Source organism: Cuculus canorus, chromosome 16 (genome assembly GCF_017976375.1).
Source record: "Cuculus canorus isolate bCucCan1 chromosome 16, bCucCan1.pri, whole genome shotgun sequence".
Lineage (NCBI taxonomy): Eukaryota > Metazoa > Chordata > Aves > Cuculiformes > Cuculidae > Cuculus > Cuculus canorus.
In genome coordinates, this window is record NC_071416.1 from 8,305,815 (window position 1) to 8,325,919 (window position 20,105).

Below are 20,105 nucleotides of genomic sequence, written 5' to 3' on the forward strand. Positions count from 1 at the left end.
CCCAACGCAGGAGCAAAATCAAAGCGTTAAAAGAGCAAAAATCTACTGATAATCAGGACCCAAGCTGCGCTTTCTGTTCTCCTGGGAGTGTGGGTACCACAGGGAGCAGTGTTAGCGCATGCAGGTGGGGCTTGGCCATAGATTATATTGCTTAACTTATATTTTGACAGAATTAATTTTGTGGAGCGTCTGGTTTTTGTGGAAAAGAAAAAAAAAATGGAGTTTTCATTGAAGCTTGTGGAAATTTCTCCCTCTCCCTCATGGAAAATAAGGATTTTTTTGTTACCAGCTTTACTCGCTAAGTATAATAAATCTTTGCATCCATACCATGCTTATCTGCAGGCGCTCTGTAGCCGAAAGCTCCTGTTTGCACCAGCAGGGCTGGTGTCAGGAGGCCCTGCGAACGCCAAGTGGCTTCGCTGGTGGCTTGGATGCAAGCACTGCCCTTCTCAACACCCAGGGGTACCACAGCGCACGGGCAGGACCCCAGGGTGGCAGCTGCAGTCCAAGTGGTGGCTTTAAGGACCCATCAGGACATTTGTGTCTCTAAACTGGCACCAGAATAGGGTGGGGAGCAGGCAAGGGAGGTTCTCCTCCTGCTCTGCTCTGCCCTAGGGAGGCCCCAGCCAGAGTCCCAGGTCCAGCTCTGGGCTTCCTGGCTACAGAAGGACAAGGAACCACTGGAGAGAGCCCAGCAAAGGGCACAGAGATGAGGAGGGAACAGGATCATCTCTTTTAGGAGAGGCTGGGAGCCCTGGGGCTGTCCAGCCTGGAGAAGAGCAGATGGAGAGGGGGATCCTGTCAATGCTGATCCATACCCAAGGGGCATGGGAGCAGGAGAAGGGGGTCAGACTCTGCTTGTTGGTGCCCAGTGACAGGACAAGGCACAGAAGTTCCAAGCCTGGGAAGTTCCACCTGAACAGGAGGAAAAACAGGAAAAACTTCACTGTGAGGGTGATGGAGCATGGGAGCTGGCTGCCCAAGGAGGTATAGAACCTTGTCCAGAGAGATCCAACCTGCTTGGACATACTCCTGTGCAGCTGCTGGAGGTGACCCTGCTGTAGCTGGAGGTTGGATGAGCTCCAGAGGGCACTTCCAACCCCACTACGTCGGAATTCTGTGACAGCACATCCCCTATGGACCTTCCCTAATGATCTGCTGACATAGGGGTCATGTTGCTGACATGGAGCAACAGAGGGTTTGTGGTTCAGGTAAAGCAACACCCATAGCATGGCCAGGTGGAATAACACAAAGCCTCTGGATAAGCTTTGCTCCCAGGTTTCAAACTGAGCAAGGGAGGTGGCTGCAAACCCTGGGGATGCGCAGGGCTCCAACAGGGCACAAACCGACCTGCAGTCCCTTCACGCATACCTGCAGCTGGCTCCACAGCTCCAGGGGTGTAGGGTCTGGGCAGGCTGGGAAGGGCCCCTCTGTCCACAGCCGGTTCCACTGTGAAGCCAGGACGCTCCAGAGCAGCACACAGCTGGACCAAACAGCAGACGGGCTGAGAGAAAAATAAATTATTTATCAGATAAATATCATACAGAAAAAAAAAATATTATATTTGCTGTGTGAGCTCCGGGCATCGACAGGATTTCCCTCTTGAAGCCCCCGAGCTCCCCTTTTCTAGAGGTAACCAGATCTGACATCATCATCCACCACACCAATAAAATACACTGTCTGTTATTTATTGGGTTTAAAGCTCACCTGAGCAACAACTCACCTGATTCTTAGCGTTACTTTCAGCATGTTTAGGTTGTCTGGGCATCCTTAACCACACCCATGCTTGCAAAGCCTGCCAGAGCCAGAACATAAGGAACTCCTCAAACCTGTGGAAGCCGGTGCCAAAGAGCCCCTCTTCTGGCCACAGCGCCTGGGCTAGAGTGGGCAGAGCCATGGCTTGTGCTGTGGTGCACAGGGGAGGCCCAAGAGCGGCCGGTTCTCAATGGGTCCCTTCCCACCACTGACAGCTGCAGCCAGGGCCGATGTTCCTGTAAGGATAAACTCTGACTCTCAAGGAGAGCAGATGCAGAGCCTAAACCATAAACCCACTCCCAGGTGCATGACAGAGCTCCCTTGCGCTCAACACAGCATCACTCAGCTTTGCCCCCTTCTCCTCCTCACCACCATTTTTAAGGCCAGCAGACAGAGGAAGCCCAGCTCCGCAGCTGCTGCACTCGTGCCCACCAACCCGCAGCATCAGCAATGTGGGAGACAGGGCATCAGCGAGTTTGCCACCCTGGAGCACCACAGAGCATAGGGAAGTCAGCCCTTGCACTGCCATGCGGATCTAAACCATCCCTGGAAACATTCAAGGCCAGGTTGGATGGGGCTCTGAGCACCCTGAGCCGGTTGAAGGTCCGGTTGAAGTCTCTGCTCACTGCAGGGGGTTGGAGTGGATGACCTTCACAGTCCTTTCCAACCCAAACTGTTCTGTGATTCTAAACCCTCCCACAGCCCCGCTGCCCAGTTTGAGGTCACCGTCTGCCTTGCAGGAGATCCAGACAATGAGACCAGACTGAGACCCGCAATGTAATAAGTCACATTATTCTTGTCTTACTGCCTAGAAAAGAGAGAGAGGACACGTCAATGAGCCAAGTTCGCAGGTACTCTCAATGAACAGCATAATCAGGATCACATTGCTAGGCTCTTTTCTAGAAAACAGTTTCAGACCCATTTATCCAAGAACTGAGCAGGATGGTGACTCAAAGCCACGGAGCAGTGACAGCAGGGGCTCCCGAGGGCCAGGATCTGCCCTGACCATGGTCAGGGGGGCTCCTGCAGCCACAGCCCCTGGCCACGCTGCTGCCTCAGGAGCCTCCAGCTGCCCATCGCCCCAAACCAGGCAGCAGAGCACCGGCAGTGATCTGCAAGTGCATAAAAGCAATTAACAAAGCTGAGGCAGGGATGAATCCCCCCTTCCTAGCCCTGGGAGCAGAGCTCAGAAGCCTCCCGGGGTAAAAAGGAGGGAAGAAAACACAACATTGCCTTAGGGAGCAGAGTGGATGGTTTCCGCAAAGGAGGATGGAAGCCACAAGCGCAGGTTTCAGAGCGTTTATTTTTCCAACAGCACAGGGACGCAGGAGCAGCCCCAGGTGTTACCGGCTCCATCTAAACATGACAGTGGCCCCAGGGAGGCAGAGCCGGGCCCCAGCTCCGCTCCCCATCTTTGGTAAGCAGGTCCCACACCGCCGCTCCCTTCACCTGGCGTGCGTGACCATTGGTCTCATTCCCACAATGTGAGGCTGTCGGATCCATTAAGGATAAACCATTTCAGAGCCTCAACTGCCTGCATCCCTGAGGCTTGTGTCTCAAACAGGGACAGTTAAACCAGAGCACATGGTGAGGGGAGACATGGGGCAAAAAGCTGGAAAAGGGACAAGGGAAAATAAAACCAACTCCTGCTGCTGGCTTCTCCCCATGACTCTTGCTTAGAAATTGCTCCAAAGAGGAAGAGTCACATTTTCGCTCTCAATCTACAGCTGCACAAGGGCATTCACCTCCCTGCAACCCAGCTCCAGCTGCGCCCCAGGAGCTCGCTGACAGTACAGCCCACAAACGGCCCAGAGGAGCGACCAGTGCAGTGCACTTGGCTCGGCGCATCCCATCGTGTCACCCCTGAGCCTGCACGTCACCACAGCGCACACGGAGCCCAGACAGAGAGCAAGGCTGGCAGCACCCAGACACCTTTGCACGTTGAACCTCATGTTAGGACAGAACACAGCGGCTCTGACTACAGATGCAGATTAATAACTAACACCACTTTAATGCAATACTGCTGTAGAGCCAGAAAATCCAAGGAAAGAAAAAAAGAACCCTTTATGGTCTATGTACATTACATCCATTTACAGAGTGGCCAGTACTGTGTACAACATATAAATACTTGATCAAACAGATGCATAGAGGATACTTACAGGAGCCAAATAATTCACTTTCTACATCCAAGAATGAAAATATATATATAAAAAAAAAGGAAAAAAACACTGCTTTCAACGTTAGGTGATGGTCACACCGACACCCAGCTCAGCTCTCGCGAGTCGTCCGACGCTGTCGGGTTAAGGTCCTCAGGGCAGGGCTGCAATGCAGAGATCACCGGCCACGTGAATGAGCTCTGAGGAACCTGACATTTCCCGCTGGTTTGTGGCAAGGCAGCTGAGAGGCATCGCAGCAGCTGGGCCCAGAGTTCAGCCAGGCACAGTTCTGGGGCCGCACGGCTCCTGCAGGCCAGCGGAAGGCGGTCACTTGGCACCTCCCATACTTTGCTTCTATTCTCGCACCCTCGTAGCTGGCCCCATCCAGGACACAGTGAGCGGTACCCAGCTCCCGCTGAGCACTTCCCTGGGCACCTCATCCTGCAGCATCCAAAGGGTGGCCAGGACTGTCACTGCAGAGCAGCTCTTACAGCAGCACTTCCCACACAAACCAAGAATGGGATGGCAGAAGGGAGAGTGGAAGACTGTAGGGCCTCACCTAGCACAGCCCTCATGTATAAAACACCCTGTTCCAGTTCCTTTGGATCCAGTTCCTTTGGATGCGAAGCTTTCCTCGACAGAGGGTCCACAGTTTGCCGCAAACTCGCCTCGGCACCTGAAGCAGAGCCCAGTCGGAACTCTCATGACAGCACGAAGCAGAAGGATCGCTCCAGCGGGGCACAGCCCGGACAGCGGAGTGCAACCATGAGCGAGAAGGGGCTTTGCACTGTAGGTCGCAGTGGGAAGGCATGTCAACTTTCCTCACCAAAACGAAGTGTAATGGCATCTCTACTATAAACAGAGCAGTATTCTGCGTACGGGTTGTCAGATCAGCCGTTATCAAAATACACACACTGACTGTACAGTCTGTCCCATGGCCATAATTCATTATCTCACCACAAGGCACAATACACAGAGTTTAGAGGGTCCTATACAGTCATCGTGGCAAAAGGCTCCGCAGCCCTTACACATTATCATGGCTTTAAGGCTGCACGAGCACTTGAATGCGATCTCATCGACGCTGCCACTATCAGCAAACATCTGCACAGACAGGGCCGTGCTCCGGCTTGCAGAAAAGTTCGCTTTATGGGTGAGCTGCATCACGCTCCCAGCAAGGCTTCTGGGAAAAGCTGGAGTGTTGGATGAATAATTAAAGCTGGTGGAATTGAGCTGCAGCTTAGAAAGCTTCCCATAAAACGCTTGCTTGATATTGAGCTGAGAGGGTAAGGAAGAAGGCTCCAAAGGGTGAGCGAGTCCTTTCCCTGGTTCCCTCGAAAACTTAAAATATGGTGAGTCCATACCCAGAGGAATGCTTTGCAAGGGCTCCGTCAGCTCCACAGGGTTCTGGGCTGCATCCTTCCGGTTCTCCATGTTCCGCTTAGCTGGGCTGCTGCATGCCAACACGTTCTCATTCCTGATCCCTCCCAGGGTGTCGGAGCGCTGCTTTGAAGTCCATTCCTCCCTTGCAGCTGGCATTCCTTCTCCGGAGGCACAGCTCTTGCTCAGAGGAATCTGTTTGCTGGGGGACAAGGTTCCCATGGCTGAAACTTGATCCATAGCCCTGGAGTGATGCAGCCGAACACCAGGACTGCAAGGAAAGCCAGAACCAAAGAGTTTTTTGCCTTGAACGCCAACGTGATTTTTATTGACAGAGGCACCTCCTGTCTGATTTGGACCACGAGAATTTACCGTGGGAGATAAAAACCGAGGCTCCGTAGAGGCGTTTGACTGCTCCGGACTTTTATTTGTGATGCCGCTTGCCACTGGGTCGTGCTGTGGCACCCGATGGACCTTGGACAACTCCTCTTGCTCCTCAAAGCTACAGGAAGAAAATGTTCTTTCCCGAGGGCCCACATCTTCAGGCCTCCGAGAGGCACTTGCCACATTTGCCACTTGGTCTTGGCAGCTTAAAGTTGAGCCAACTTTGGAATGTTTTTCTGGAATAGATTTCTCCTCTGCATCCTCTGTGGCCTCTGATCCACACTTCCTCTCGGAGGCATCTATGGAAGATCTCACTGAGTTGAAGTCATCACTCCTGCTCAGGGCACTCGTCTTTATTCCTCTATCTGGAGAAGATTCTTTGCCAAAATAGCAACCAATACCTCTCTCCATTTGCAGGGAAACACTTTCCAAATCCTTGTCCAGTGGCAGCTGTGCAATTTCCAGCTTGACGTTCGCATGAGATACTGGGAGAACTTCTTCCAAGGGAAGATTCCCCTTGAGCAGCTGCATCACCAAGGGGTTGTTGGTTTCAATAGAGGATACAGAACCCGTTACCTGCTCGGGCTTCTGGGGCAATGGTGCATGCAGTCCCCATCGCTCAGACAGAGCTGCAGTGCTCACTGCTGTGACCTCGGGGAAGTCCACTAGATGGGCCAGACGATCTGCTTCCACAGGAGATTCTGACCTAATCTTACCGCACCTCTCAGTGCTGCTGTGCTGTGAGGAGTCTTTGCCAGCTACCTCCCTATAGCTGGCACTTCTGAAACACAGACTCATCTCTATGTTCTCATCACCTATGTCGCCTTCAAAATCTGAAGCAGTATCTGTTGTTTCACTGTGCATACTCCGTATTTCATCATCTCCATTTGTTTTGAGCTCTCGATTCTCCATCAGTGGCTGATGTGCTTGTTCTGGCCCTGTCCTGGGGCTCCTCTCCCTTGGCTGCAGACATTTCTCCGAGGCATCCAGCGTGTTCTGAGAAATAAAGCCACTACCCAATAAGGGTTTCATCGGAGACTCTGTGTTCTGTTCGCCATCCCTCAGTTTGCCATCGCTCTCTTTCGCTGCCTGCAGGTGTGAAAAGCTGCACAGTACAGGGTCTGCGTTCTCCACTCCAGCAGTCACTGGTTCACAGTTACCACCAGCGGCCACACAGTTTTCCACAATCATTTCAGAGCCATTAAATCTAAACCTCGATGCCACTTCAGGCTCATGGCACCCTTCACCACCTGATGAGGATTCTGGTAGAGAAGCAGGACAACTGGAAGACTCTTCTTTTACATCAGGATGATAATCCAGCTGCACAGCAGGAGTACCAACACCTTTGAGGTCTGACACAAGCCCGTCTCCCACAGGACCGATCACAGCTCCCTGTGCCCGAGAACCAGACAGACCGTTCACCAGAGGAACCACGCGTTTCGCCTTTGCACTCTGCCTCTCCTGTGATGCAATGCAAGATATGGTTTCGGTCCTTGGGTCACAGAGGAGCTGTTCTGGGCTCTCCTCCTGCCTCTCAGAAGATGCATTGTCTACGGAGGACCCAGTCAAAGCATCACAGGGCTGCCTTCCAGGTGAACCATCATGGCGCTGAGCCTCCCCTGAGCTACCGCCCTCACTCTTTGGAGAAAAGGGGTCTTGTCTTGAAGAGAAGAAGGAATTGGCGTCAGCCTCCTGAGAAGCCATCTCAGCATTTGCCTTTTCTCCCTTCAGATGGGGAGACGACAGTAATTGTGTTCGTTGTAGATCTGCCGAACGCTTTCCACGAGCTCTCTTTGATCTCCTGTGCTCTCTACGGCTGCTGGATTCTCCTCCGCCACCTCCTTCGTCAGTGCCTCTCCCTCCACCGGGGCCACCCCCTCCTCCAATGGCAGCTGTTGCAGCCTCTCGCTGGGCTCGGGCCTGCAGAGCACGGGCTTTAATGTCTGCGAGTGTTCTGGCCCCAGTCCTGCCCCAGCCGGAGGGCTCTGTGTTGGGGATGATCCGGGGGCATATCTGGTAAGTGGGCTGACCCTTAACCACCCAGGGTGGTTTAATACGTGAAAGTTGAATCTGAAAGAAAGGGAAAAGCCATTAGTTCTAACACTTGAGCACTGTCAGATAGAGAAATGCATTTTATCAGCACTTGTTCATCACGATTCTGATCACAAGAAAAGTTTAAAATTCCAACTTAAAACTGAATTTTGACAGGGAAGGAGTGAGCTCGCCATAACCTCTGCTTGTGTGCTCAGTCATGCGATATGTAAAGCTCACTTTAATATTAACATCGCTTTGCCAGAGCCTGCAGACAAATACAGAATGAGTGACTCCTATTCAGATCTTCGGAAATCAAACTGGTCCTCTTCCTGTCAGGATGGCTACCCTGATGCAAACGAGGCAGACACCTCTAGTCAACACAGAAGAAGACAGAAGGAATACCCAGATTCTGCCCCAAAGGAGAGGAATTGAGGAACTGCACAGGATAGAGGACATGGTTTCAAGGACTCTTTTACAACAAATCAGCTGGTTTCAGAAAAAGTGATTTCTGTATCCACAGAAATGCAAACTAAGAGTGTAAAGTCAAGGTTATCCTGTGCTCTGCGCAAAGACCTTGGAACAATTTTCCATTCTTTGCATCCCTCAATAAGAGAATAAACTGTAGTAATGAGAGGTACTCAGGCAGCTCTACCAATGACATTCTTCCACTTCTGCTCTTAAGATGGCAGACACTTGACATTTTAATAATGTTTTGATGCTACTGATAATGACAGCCCCAAGATACCAAGCAGCAATAATTCTCTTTCCTACCCGGATGGGTGGGACTTTGGGCTCCTCTTTAGTAGGCTGTGGCTTTTCTGGGTGAACACTTTCAATTGTGTTACGAAAGGACTGACGATCTTCAAGCCGGGGCTTCTTTTCGGGGAAGGACGCAGAGGCAGCCTCCGCAAAGCATTTCCTCTTCTGGTCCTTGGGCTCCCGAGCAGCGTTCTCCTGAGGCAAACTGGGAATCCTGTTTGCAGCTGCCACTGACAGCTCCTCCGATTTACTGTGTGATTTAGAAGTCTCTGGTGAGAGGTGCAATTCTGAACTCTCTGGCTTCAGCACAGTCGCTGATGGGTTTTTCACGTCATCCTTCTTCAGGTCTATCTCAGGCTTTGTCTCTTTGTGAGGAGAGGACTCTGGTCCCACAGAAGCCGTCTCTTTGGAAGCCTCCGTCTGCTCAGGCTCACGCAATTTGTACAGGCTCCTCCTGGCTCGGCATCGCAGGTCAGCCCGTGAGCGTTTCTTGAAGCGCCCATCCCTCTGCCGTGTAACAGGACCACGCGACAGCCTTGCTTCTCCTTTAACGGATGGCCTTGTCCTGTTCTCAGCATCTTCTTGCACCGAATTCTGTTCCTGGGATTCTTCCTGGGTCAAGCCCAACCTACGAGGCAAACAAAAACCAGTAGAAAGCTAAAGCCCACCCTAATTTAAGGATTTCATCCTTTACTTAGAGCTGTAGTGTCACCACATAGAGTGTACAAAGCAGAGACTCATCAACACCTCGTTAAGTCAGCCTACAATAAGGTAACCTCTACATTCTTATCTCATACTGCTGTCACAGAAAATGAGGAAAATAAGAAAATGTGAAGATTTGTGCTGGAAAATGGAAAATATTAACTTCTCTTTGAAGCTAAACCAGCTACAAAATCCTGCTGTGACCCAGCCAGTTCCACCAAGGATTTCCCTGGAGCAGCACTCTGAATGATGTACCCACAGTCTGCACTGCTTATGCCGCACCTTCTCAGGTATCTGTGAGCAGAAGCACACTTTGCCACCTGCATAAACAAACAAGACAGGACAGATGAGGTAAAATCGCTCACTTTTGTCCATAGTAGTCCTCAAAGAACTTCTCTTTCCATTGCTCCACTCTCTTTTCCTTTTCCATCTCCTGCCGAATTCGAACTTGCATCTCGTGGGTAAATTCACCTGCAGGGAAGCAAGAGACTAGAATTTGGCTCCAAACAAAACTGATTCTGCAAACGCACCCTTATGTGATTGAAAAGCACAGCAGCTGTACGTTTGAGGGACAGATTTCCTGTTATCACCCTGCTCTGCACCCTGTGATGGATTCACATGCTGCCTGTGGCTCCTCAGGTCGATGGTCACACAGCCTCAAGCAAGCAAGAAAACAACTGTTTTTTACCAGAGTCTGCCATTTAAGGGAAGATGAGTCTGGCACTGCTGGACTCCCTCACCACTTTGTTCTGCACCAAAGGAAAAGACATCTTTGATTTTAAACCAAAAAAACAAAAGAAACCTTGGAGGCAACATCGCCAGGTACATTGCAAAGCTGGACTAAATTCCTGTTCATCAACTGTGAAACAAAAACCATCCCATAAAATGAGTAGCTGGCCCTCCAGGAAAGCAGAACTACTCACCATCAGCCAGGCGTTCTCTCCAGCTCTGCGCAGCGTGGGTGAAGAACTCGTTATTCAAAGCACTGCTGCTGAGACGCATGAGCCCGTCAGCCCCAACCTAACGGGACAGACCCAGGACAAATCAACCATTTATCCACGCTGTTCCACAAGCAGGAGGCAGCACAGCGAATGGGGAAAAAAAAACCAACAAGCACTCCACCCTCATACCTGTCTGTCCACTTCTGGAAGGAGGTAAAGAAGCTGTTGCTGGAAGTGTGACGGGAGCGCGTTAAAAGTTCTGGAGTTTATCAGAGCTCGCAGGTTTGTATTGACAAGAATGGAACCAGGCGTTTCAAAGTCAATATCCTCACCCCTGTTCCGTTTCATTTGCCCTGTAAAAGACAGGCAAATAAAACATTGCTGTATGAAAGTATTTCAGCATCACAGGCACGAAATCCATGTCAAACTACTACAGCAACAGGAGCAAGATGCAGAAGAGAGTGCAGTGGTCAAGTGTGAAGCAAGCCCTTCCCCAACACAAATTAACAGATGTGGATCTGGAATTCTGATATGGGCCTACAAGACTCACATTCTGGTATCGCTCTCATTGATGTTCTTCAGAGCAGGCAAACTTTTAAACACTTGAAGGTCAGGGAGAAAAGTCTGGTTTGCAAGCCTCAAGATTGTCATGCGTCTTGTGAAGGAAGAGAACCCTGGTGCTTCCTCAGATAAACCCAGACTTCAACATCCCTTGCTTTTACACTCAAGTTATTCTTGCAGCTTTAACCAGAGGCACCTACCAGCTGCAGGCTTCCGGATACCTCGCAGAAGCTGCGGAGGATCCCTGTTTATTTCTGTTCTGCTACGCAACGTGGCTTTGCACAGGGCCAAGGAGCTGCTGCTGCTGCTGGAGGTGCTGCTGCTCTCCCCATCGGCATGCCGGCCCGTGAAGCCTGAAAGCAAAACAACTTCAGAAAACTAGTCAAAGAATGGCAAAATCCCAGCTTGGAGAGGAGTTTAAAACACGTAAGAATTACCTGCTCATAACAGACCCACAGTTAGAGGGTATTGCCCAGTTAACTACTTTGATGGAGTTGAAACACACCCACAACTGTCTGCAGTCACACGCAGTTCTCACCAAGCCTTAAAAGAAACCCTCGGGCAAACCCACAGCTAATTAGGGACCAGTGATTAAAAGCTGGCTATGCAGTCATTACCCAACCACCACCACAAGAGCAGTGCTCACCGGAGGCAGACTCCATGTGTGCTCCGTTTACTTTCAGTGGGGTTAAGACAACACGTGGCAGCATTACGCCAGTCTTCTTCTTTTGCTTGGTTGTCTACAGTCCAGGAAGAAACCAAACACAAAACAAAGAAACAAAACCATTACGGAGGGGTAAAATAATCTTCTAAGCAGCATGTCTCCCAGCTAAAGAACTACCTAGGTCAGTCTTCAGGGATCATTATGTACAATAATTGCACAGGGATAGCAGAGCATTCAAAATTCCCTTCCTGTACAGGACTCCTCCCATGCTGTAAGCTCCCCTCTAAGGAGACAGCCCCACAGCTGTCTGAGGCAACTGTGCTAGCCCAGCTCCCATGTGGCAATGACAGCTCCCCTTGAGAGACCTCACACTTCCCATCAGTCCCATTTTTTCCTACCTGGGAGGCGGTTCTGTGGCTCTCCCTAGTAGCTGCAGGTCCCTTGCTCTGAGACTCAGTGGAACATGAGGCGTTAGAGGAGGTTTCATCAAGGGACACTAGAAGAGATGAGCACTCAGTCAGACACAGAAGGTGATCTTATGGTTTAAGATGAATGCCATTAGACACTTACCGTCATTATCACCACTCACAGTGCTCGCCTCATTGGACTCGCAACTCTCTGCGTCTGCTGTATCCTCCAGCTCCTCCCCTTCTGGCACAGACAGGTTCCGAGACCACTGCAAGGCATCCTTCTAAAGAGCCAAACAGAACTGGGATGGCTACAGCCCTCCCTTCCAACCACACTTCAACCAGTAGGATCAGACCATTCGGTGGATGTAGCTTTGTAAGCTTAATTTTTCTCATCTTCCCTATTTTAATCCTCAATGCAGAAAGATATTTTTAAGTATATTTGGACTTGCAGTAGAAGAGAAGTCATCTAAACCACCAGAACACCTCCCAGACAAGCAACTCCAGCACATCCAAAACATGTAAGGTTAATGATTTCTGCATGCAGGCAGTTTCTAATAAAGTGAAATATCTCTTTGTTACTGCGAAAGAACAGGCAACAGCAGAGAAGCCGACTACAAACATAGTAAGCTTAGGAGATGTATTGACTACTTGTATAATCAAAGCCATTTCAATTCCATCTGTTTTCAGCAAAACAAGGAAATTCAACAGAATTTTCCGATGGCAGAAAAAAGGCACCAATGAATGGCTGTGATACACCGTGTCTGTCAAGCTGATCCCTATCAGGGAATCCAACAACGCAAAAGTAAAAGCCTAAGACCAGAAACATTCTCAACATTTAAGAGTAGAAGAACAATAAACTAAAAATAAAAATCATTCTAGAAAGATCTCAAGATCTGAGGAAAACGGTGACGCTGAACAAGCAAAGGATGCAGGACAGTACAAACCAAACCACCAGGAGGATGAATATACATTTTTCTACCGAGATTTTACTTGGAGCCACAAGCTCTTGGATTAATTTAATGTATCAGTTGGCAGTAAAGCAGTCAATGGGACTGTTTTGCTGAGCAGCCATCTGAGCCGGACAGCAAGTACCACAGAGAGAGCATTCATTTACTCTTGCTTGTGCAATTCAAGATATAACAGGGTTTTTCAAAAGCAATTGATCCTATGCGACTGAATATAGCTGAAATAACTGCTGGACACTCTCTGACGTGACAATATTGGGCGCAGCACGTCCAGCTCATGTGATGCTCAGTGATGGCTCAACACTCAGCTACACATAACACACAGAACTCGCACCTCGGTCGAGAGTGGAAACTTGGCGTTTACCTTGAGGGTGAAGAGGCTGATGCGGCCGGGCAGTTTGTAGAAGAGGCCGTCACCACTCCTGGAGTTGGAGTGCAGCATAGCGTTGAGGCAGGCCAGGGGTGAGGTGCCGCTGCAACACACAAAGGTGGAAATGGCAAGTGTGAAGAAACAGCCTCGGCAAGAAAAGAGCCCGACGGGTCTGTGTGAATGGGTATCACGCAGCCAGCAGAGGGGCCGGTAACCCCACGGGGCAGGCACTCCAGTCAGAACTGCATTACCATTTCCTCTCTGAGCTGTGCAGCAGCCTCAGACATCACAGTCCAACAACCAGCAGAAAACAGGAACCACGGTGCCACTTTTAGAGCTGCTCTCAGCCATTTTTAGCTGTTTCTCATTTTTGTTACCCGTTTCTTCCCTTTCTCTGCATGAAACCTTCAGAGTTGGATCGATTTTACAAAAAAACCCCTCAGAGACATAAACAAATCCAGCATAACTTGTACACAGAGGAGATTCTGGAACGCCCTCCCTGACATCCACAGGTGAAACTGCGCTCGCGGAGTCAGACAGAAAGGTTTGCTGTGCTCATCTGTCAAATCCCACGTAGCTCCCTGGTTAGGGCACCCGTCCCACGCTCACACCGATGGAACTTCTGTGCCACGTAATCTCATCTCTTCCAATACATCACACGCGTACGGGCAGGCAGTGGCCTGGAAGAGCCACTGAGGCAGCATCGGTTTCATCACTACTAAAAGTGAAACTGAAAATCTGATTGCAACAAAATATTTCAAAGAAAATCATACTCAGACTGAAAACTTAGAACAACTTCTGCTTCCACCCTGAACCCACGTGAGGTTTGGACATTTCATAAGCCATGGCAGCAGATAAAATTACCCTGCATCACTTTGAGATACCACAAAATGAATTTCCAGCCCCTGCCCTGTGAGGCAGGGTTTTCCCTGTGGCGTTTAACGGCACTCCAGGCACGCCAGCCACCGAGCACGCTTCCTTGGAACAGCTAAGCAAACTGTTTTCCTTGAAATGAGAGAATCCACATTCTCCCAGGAGCACGAGATTCACGTTGGCGCTGGGCCCAAGTGCACTGGCCCCAGCAGGGACCTCAGGAAAAGCACCCCAAGGCACCATGCTGTTTCCTTCAGGAAATGGAGTTTCAGGAAAGACTTCTGCACAAGGAGCAGCAAATCCCCGGCACATTCAGCCAGACAGAGTCACCGCCTTCATTCTGCCAACAATCACACTCTCAAGAAAAGTCTTTTCTTAGAGCAGAGAATTAACAGAGGAAGGAAAAGCTACTATCCCAAGAGAAACCATCAGCCTCTAAAAGGACAATCCAGCTCTGTGGGACTGAACTGGACACAGGTCCTAGGGCAGGTCTCTGGCTCTGTGCTACGACAGGGCACTAGTCGCAACTGGGAGAGCCCGAGGGCTGTGTGTGTGTGTGTGCGCGCGTGTGTGAAAGGCCACGTGGTTACCCAAGCACAGCCACAACACAGGATCCTCAGTGCTCCGCTCATGGAAAAGGACTGGCACAAGGAAGGGGCAGAGCATTGGTTAAAACAAAAACATCTGAAGGTCCTCATGAGAAGCCTGCCTGAATTCTCCTCAGAGCTGTAAAATCACCACCTGTGCCCAAACCAGAGGATATCTCCCCAGCAAGGACCACCAGTGGCAGGTGGAAACAGCTCTGATATTGGAGCAGCAACATACAATGGCATTGTCCCTCACCAAACCATGGCAACTCCCACACACAACACCTCCATATGCATCACCATGTTCACCACCCAATCCATCCCAGCTGTTCCTAATTCCAGACACAAAGAAGGGCAGGAACAAGCTGAGATTCTGAGCTGTCAAGTCCTGGAAGAAGCCAGGTTACCTCCTGCAGCTGGGCAGGGTACAGGTTCAGGAAACGCAAAAGCCATAGTGGAAAACAGGGCACAAAACTAAGGTGAGGGGGAAGCAAGACTGGAAATAGCTCATACATCTGGATTTCCCAGAAGTCAGCCAACGGCAGCAGCCGAGAGACTCTGCTTTTGCTCTCTGTGGTACTCAGCCCTTCTTTTTACCAGGCAGCACTGAGGTGTCTGGACTAGTACAGTTGCCTACTCCCTTTGATCTGCAAGATACTATTTCCCTTCCCTCCTGTCGCAGGAACAGATGGAAGTTCCCAGGAACCTAACGAAGGAAAAGTCCCCTCCTCTAGTCCTTTCTCAGGCTCCATGTCAGTTTTTTTTCTATACAAAACCCACATTGAGATGGGCATCGCCTCTCTACAACATCAAAAGCCACAACACTGTGAGCCCTGCTATCACAGCACAGGAAAATCTGAACACAAGTCAGTACGGTAACATAAAATAAAGTCTTCTTGAGTCTCCTAAAACAGAACCTCTGCTCTAGAAATGAGCATAAGAGGAGACAAAACTTAAACTGTTCTCAAACTGGAGCCACAGCAGCAGATGCTCCTGGGAGCTACTTAAGAGAGAGCTGCACAAACAAGCAGTAAGCACCACACTGCACAAGAGTCTGAGCTGCGCCAGGAATTTCCTTCACAGCAGGTGGATGAAGGGACTCCATTATCAACAAATGGAGTTTGAAGAACAGCTTCCAGTACTGTCAGAAAGAAAACACCTGTAGACATAAATGTCTAGACCCTCATTTGAAATTTCTGTGCAGGAAAGAGAAAAAAGAAAAGCCGGCTGCTGATGAGGCAGAATCGCATAAAGTAACACAAGGCTTCGTGTGCAACCTCCCCCATGCCCCACACATTGTTTGAGACAAGATCATCAATACCAACCTCATTTCCTTCAGTCCTTCAGCCTCTATCACCTGCAGGATCTGTTTTGGGGTCATAGGAGCATCAGAGTAGTTTTCCAGCACCTGAAAAGATAGAGACCACAGGTCATTAGATAATTTGCTCCTGCATTCACTGCAGCTGCAGCTCAGATCCAGTACTTTGCTTCTTAAAAACTTTATTCATCTGCAAAAGACACACTAAAAACTGCAGGCTGCTTCAGGACAAGATGCGGGTAACCAGCATGAAAGCTTACCTAAGTCTGGTCCACACTGACTGAAACACAAACACGGAGGAGAGAAAAAGCGGCAGAATTTGACCTTGACCCCACAACATAAAACTAGTGGAAGCCTCCACAGACTCCAACCCACATTCCGCCACGCGCTGCCACATCCAGCTTTCAGAACTGCACAGTGGTTGGTGACCTTTAATGGTGGGAAACGTTCTCCCTGCTGTATTCCTTCCCACCTCTCCATAAGGAATCCATTCTCCCTGCCATATTCCGTCATTCTCTAATCAAAAAGCCTCCCCATGTTCCGATGTTTTCACCCCTTCTTGGAGAATGGTCACCTTGCCGCTCAAAGTGAGTGGAGCTGCTGAGGGGAAGCGCGTTGCTGTCAGGCCCAGCAACACCCACAGAGGGAATGCACCTGTTCCAAAATCCAGGGGGATTCCACACAGCTCACAGCTCTCTCTCAAGCAGCAGACCCAACAAGCAGAGCCCTCTGCCCAAAACAGAGCACGAGTGGGCATTTACATAAAGAGAAAAGACTCAGTGCTCAAGGGAACAATTCCAAGTCAGCAGTGATGTTGAGTGCACTGACTACTGAATGAAAGAACAGGGGAGAGCAGCTCTTGCGGCCACCAGAGCCCGAACTCCAGCCCCAGTACTGCCAGTGCCACACCAGCCTTTGTCAAGGACTACTGCTTGAACAACATCAGGCACTCTTTACTCCCCCAAAAGCCTTCTTCCCCTCCAATTCATAATAACGACAGTTGAGGGCTGCTCTGCCCCCAATTACAGACCTTTATATCACTCCTCTGATTAATTTATCAGCTGCCCAGCTCTGGCAGCACTTGCTGGATGCTCCCATGTCTCTGGGTGTTCAAGGAATTGTTGGATTATTTTACGGCACATGCACAGTCTTAGCTCTGCAGGAGCAGTAACAGCACAAAGCACTTTTGCCTGCGATGCTCAGAAACATCGAGAGAATAGAAAATACAATGGTACACGGAGGGGAAAATGAGCAGCATCGTGACAGGGAGGATGTGTAAGGCTGCTGTTAAATAAAGAGCTATTTTTAGTGGATTTACAATCAGTTCTGCAAGCTGGAAGTGTGGCTATGCAACCGCCAGTCTCTAAGTGGATAATCCAGTATGAGACCATTCTATTTCTGGTCCGTCAATGGCTCTGAGATGCTGCTGTGGCTTGGACATCCCACAGATCCCCCGTGCCTGAGGCTGTGGCCAAAACACCAGAGAGAGGTGCTGTGTGAGGAGGTCCTGTCCCCTCACATGAAGTGAGGGCTGTATTAGGAGGCTGCTTTGGAGTCACCACCCCATGTGCTGCCTTGATCAGCTTACAAACACAGGTTTTTTTCCCCCCCATTGGAATGAGGTGATGTTGTACAAGTGGCCCAGCACCGCCTCTGCTCTGAGGTCACCAGCCAGGAAAGGACCAAGCCACTCGAAGCCATGCACCCGGCTCCAAACCAAGGACCTAAAGAGAAACCCAGGGAGCCCCAGACCCCCAGATTCCTACCAGAAAGCTCTGCAGTGTCCCATTTACGTCCTTTTTCAGTTTTTCAAGCAAACTCACGCAGGTCTAAAACACTCCGATTTACACACAAAAGATCAGGCAAGCTGCTGGCAGAGAGTGCTCACTGACTAGGTTTCTGCCTGGCACGCAGTTAGGAAACGCTGTGGAAGCCAAACAAATCTTACTCTGAAGGAGCACCCAAATCTCACTCCAATACCTTGGACACTGGCCTCAGCCGGGCTCCCACACACAGCTCCTTCTGAGCGTTTGTGCTCCAGTGCACAGCCCAGCCAGGCAAAACCAAAATAAACACAGGCACAAAGGGAAAACAAGCAAAGAAAATGCCCTCCAGCCCTATGAATCTTGTTCTGACGATGTTTGCGTGCTACACAGCGACACACCCTCGCCTGTCAGGTACCACCGGCAGGGAAGGAAAGTGCAGAGATCCATGCACGCTGGCTGCAGGCGCCTGGACCATCCTGTACTCCCTGCACTGGCATTTCTGCCCAGGTCGGCTTCACCGAGTGCATGGCTCCCAGGGAGAGGCCACAGAGGCTCCTTCCAGGCAGCGGTGGCCACCAGCACAGCCAGCCATGGCAAGTGGCAAGCCTCAACACCTCAAAACCTCTGTCAATAAAACCACTGGCGAGGTCTCGCACTCTGCCTGAAGATGTTGAAGTAATTTTTCTTCTCATTTATAAAAAATTGGGTTCAGGACAGATACAATCTAATGAAGCCATAGAGGGCAATGGCCCTGCTCCCTCTATGCCAGCTGGAGGACAGAGGGGTCCCCACAGGCCACAAGCAGGGTCAAGGCTGGAAGTTCCAGCCTTTCACAGCGACAAAAAACCAAAGCCGTACCCACAGCAATGTCTCTAAAAGGAAAAGTGGAAAAGCACGCTGGGGTGTGGCTTCAGGATGAGAGGAAACTGCCTCATATTGTGTCAGGAGAGCTTTAGACTGACTATTAGGAAAAACCTCTTTACTGACAGAGCAGTGAAGCCCTGGCAGAGGCTGCCCAGGGCAGTGCTGGAGTTTCCATGACTGGAGAGGTTCAAACACCGTGTGGATGTGGCACTTGGGGACGGGGTTTAGCAGGCACGGTGGGGTTGGGTGGTCGGTTGTCCTGAATGAGCTGAGAGAGCTTTTTCAGCCTTAAAAATTCCATGACGCCGAGCCCGGGCTGGGTGGACGCCGGCGCGGGGGCTTCACTGCCACACGGATCCAAGCAACAGCACCGGGAGCGGAACCAGAAACTTTGCAGAGAGGGGCGCTGCCCAGGCCAGGCCTCGACAAAGCCACCAGTTCCTCTCTCCGAGGGGGAGAAAAGGATCCACTGCTATAACAAACACCACGCTGGGCTGTGAACACGCGCCGCCACCGCCGTGGGACGCCCCGGGAACCTCGGAACGGGAGAAGGCTGGGGGCGGCCCCGGGGAGCCCCCGCGGTGTTTGGGGGGAGGCGGCCTTGGAGCCCCTGGGGGTGTTTGGTGGGGGGAAACCCGAGGAGGGGAAGGGAGTGAGGCCCGGGAGAGGGGCCGGGGGTGACGATCGGGCGGGCCCGGTTTGGGGGGAACTAGGTGTGGGGGAGGGGGGGCCGGCGGCCCCGGCCTCGCCCCGCCGCGACTCGAGGAGCCCCCGGGGCCCGAGCCCCCCGCCTCCTCCCCCAACTCACCAGGCGTGCGGCCTCGGCCCACGTGCGCTCCTTCTTCCTCCGCTGCTTCATCTCCTTCATCCTCCTCCTCCTCCTCCTCGTCGTCTCCTGCTGCTGCCGCTGCTGCTCGGCGCGAGCGGCGGGGCCGGGGCGGGCGGGGGCGGCGGGGCCGGGGCGGGCGGGCAGCGCGGGGCGGGGCGGGGCGGGCGCGGGCGGCGGCAGCGCTACGGGAGGAAGAGGCGGCGGCGGCGGCTCAGGCCCGGCATCACAGCGGGGTCAAAGGGCCGGGAGCGGCGGGGGCGGGGCGCGGCGACGGTGGCCGCGGCGGGACACGGGACGGGCCCCGTTTGAAGGAAAACAAACCGCAAGGGCCGATGGGAGTTGTAGTCCCTTGAGGCGGTGGCGCCGTAGACTGGCATAGGCCTGCGGACTACTATTTCAGGCGGGCGCTGCGCGGAGCGCGGCGGGACGCGCGGCCGGAAGAGTTGTGTTTGAAGGAAAACAAACCGCAAGGGCCGATGGGAGTTGTAGTCCAAGAGGGAGCAGCCGCCGTAGCACTACGCACTCATGTGAACTACAACTCCCGGCGGGCGCTGCGCTCGCCGCGCGGCATGCTGGAATCGCTGCGCTCTCGCCGCATGGCTGCCAGGCTGCGTCCCGCCGGCGGGGGAGGTGGCACCGCCGGGGCCGTCGCCGCCAGGAGCCAGCGGAAGCCGGCGGGAACCTTGTAAAGCTCAGTGGGGATGAGTGTGAAGTCACAGCAGTCACAAGCGGCGTCCCCCTGGCATCGATACTGGCCCCGATGCCGTTTAATTTTTTCTCAAGTGACCTG

General features: G+C 51.6%; 1 protein-coding gene across 2 annotated transcripts; it reads right to left on the minus strand.

Annotated features, from left to right (window-relative positions):
• Positions 1-778: 778 nt before the first annotated feature.
• ASXL1 (ASXL transcriptional regulator 1) lies at positions 779-19,440 on the minus strand. 2 transcript variants are annotated; one of them, XM_054081761.1, is made up of 15 exons: positions 19,295-19,440; positions 15,864-15,946; positions 13,073-13,181; positions 11,904-12,024; positions 11,732-11,829; positions 11,316-11,409; positions 10,870-11,022; positions 10,298-10,461; positions 10,091-10,187; positions 9,533-9,638; positions 8,478-9,093; positions 3,915-7,742; positions 1,724-2,563; positions 1,372-1,504; positions 779-915 (listed from the first exon to the last, which is right to left on the minus strand). In XM_054081761.1, exons 1-12 carry the CDS (start codon positions 19,352-19,354, stop codon positions 4,860-4,862), a joined length of 4,584 nt encoding a protein of 1,527 aa, XP_053937736.1. In that variant the 5' UTR covers positions 19,355-19,440; the 3' UTR covers positions 779-915; positions 1,372-1,504; positions 1,724-2,563; positions 3,915-4,859. The 2 variants fall into 2 exon arrangements, with proteins under 2 accessions (XP_053937736.1, XP_053937737.1); XM_054081762.1 differs by lacking the exons at positions 10,870-11,022; positions 11,316-11,409; positions 11,732-11,829; ... (2 more) ...; positions 15,864-15,946; positions 19,295-19,440 and adding an exon at positions 10,659-10,831.
• Between the last annotated feature and the right edge of the window lie 665 nt (positions 19,441-20,105).

Bases quoted from the DNA above. Each gene is read 5' to 3' on its own strand.
- ASXL1 (XM_054081761.1), bottom strand. From the start codon at position 19,354: ATGAAGGAGATGAAGCAGCGGAGGAAGAAGGAGCGCACGTGGGCCGAG. The intron at 15,947-19,294 runs GTGAGTTGGGGG...CTATCTTTTCAG, and splicing joins GGGCCGAGGCCGCACGCCTG to GTGCTGGAAAACTACTCTGA. The intron at 13,182-15,863 runs GTTGGTATTGAT...TGTGTGTTGCAG, and splicing joins GAAGGACTGAAGGAAATGAG to CGGCACCTCACCCCTGGCCT.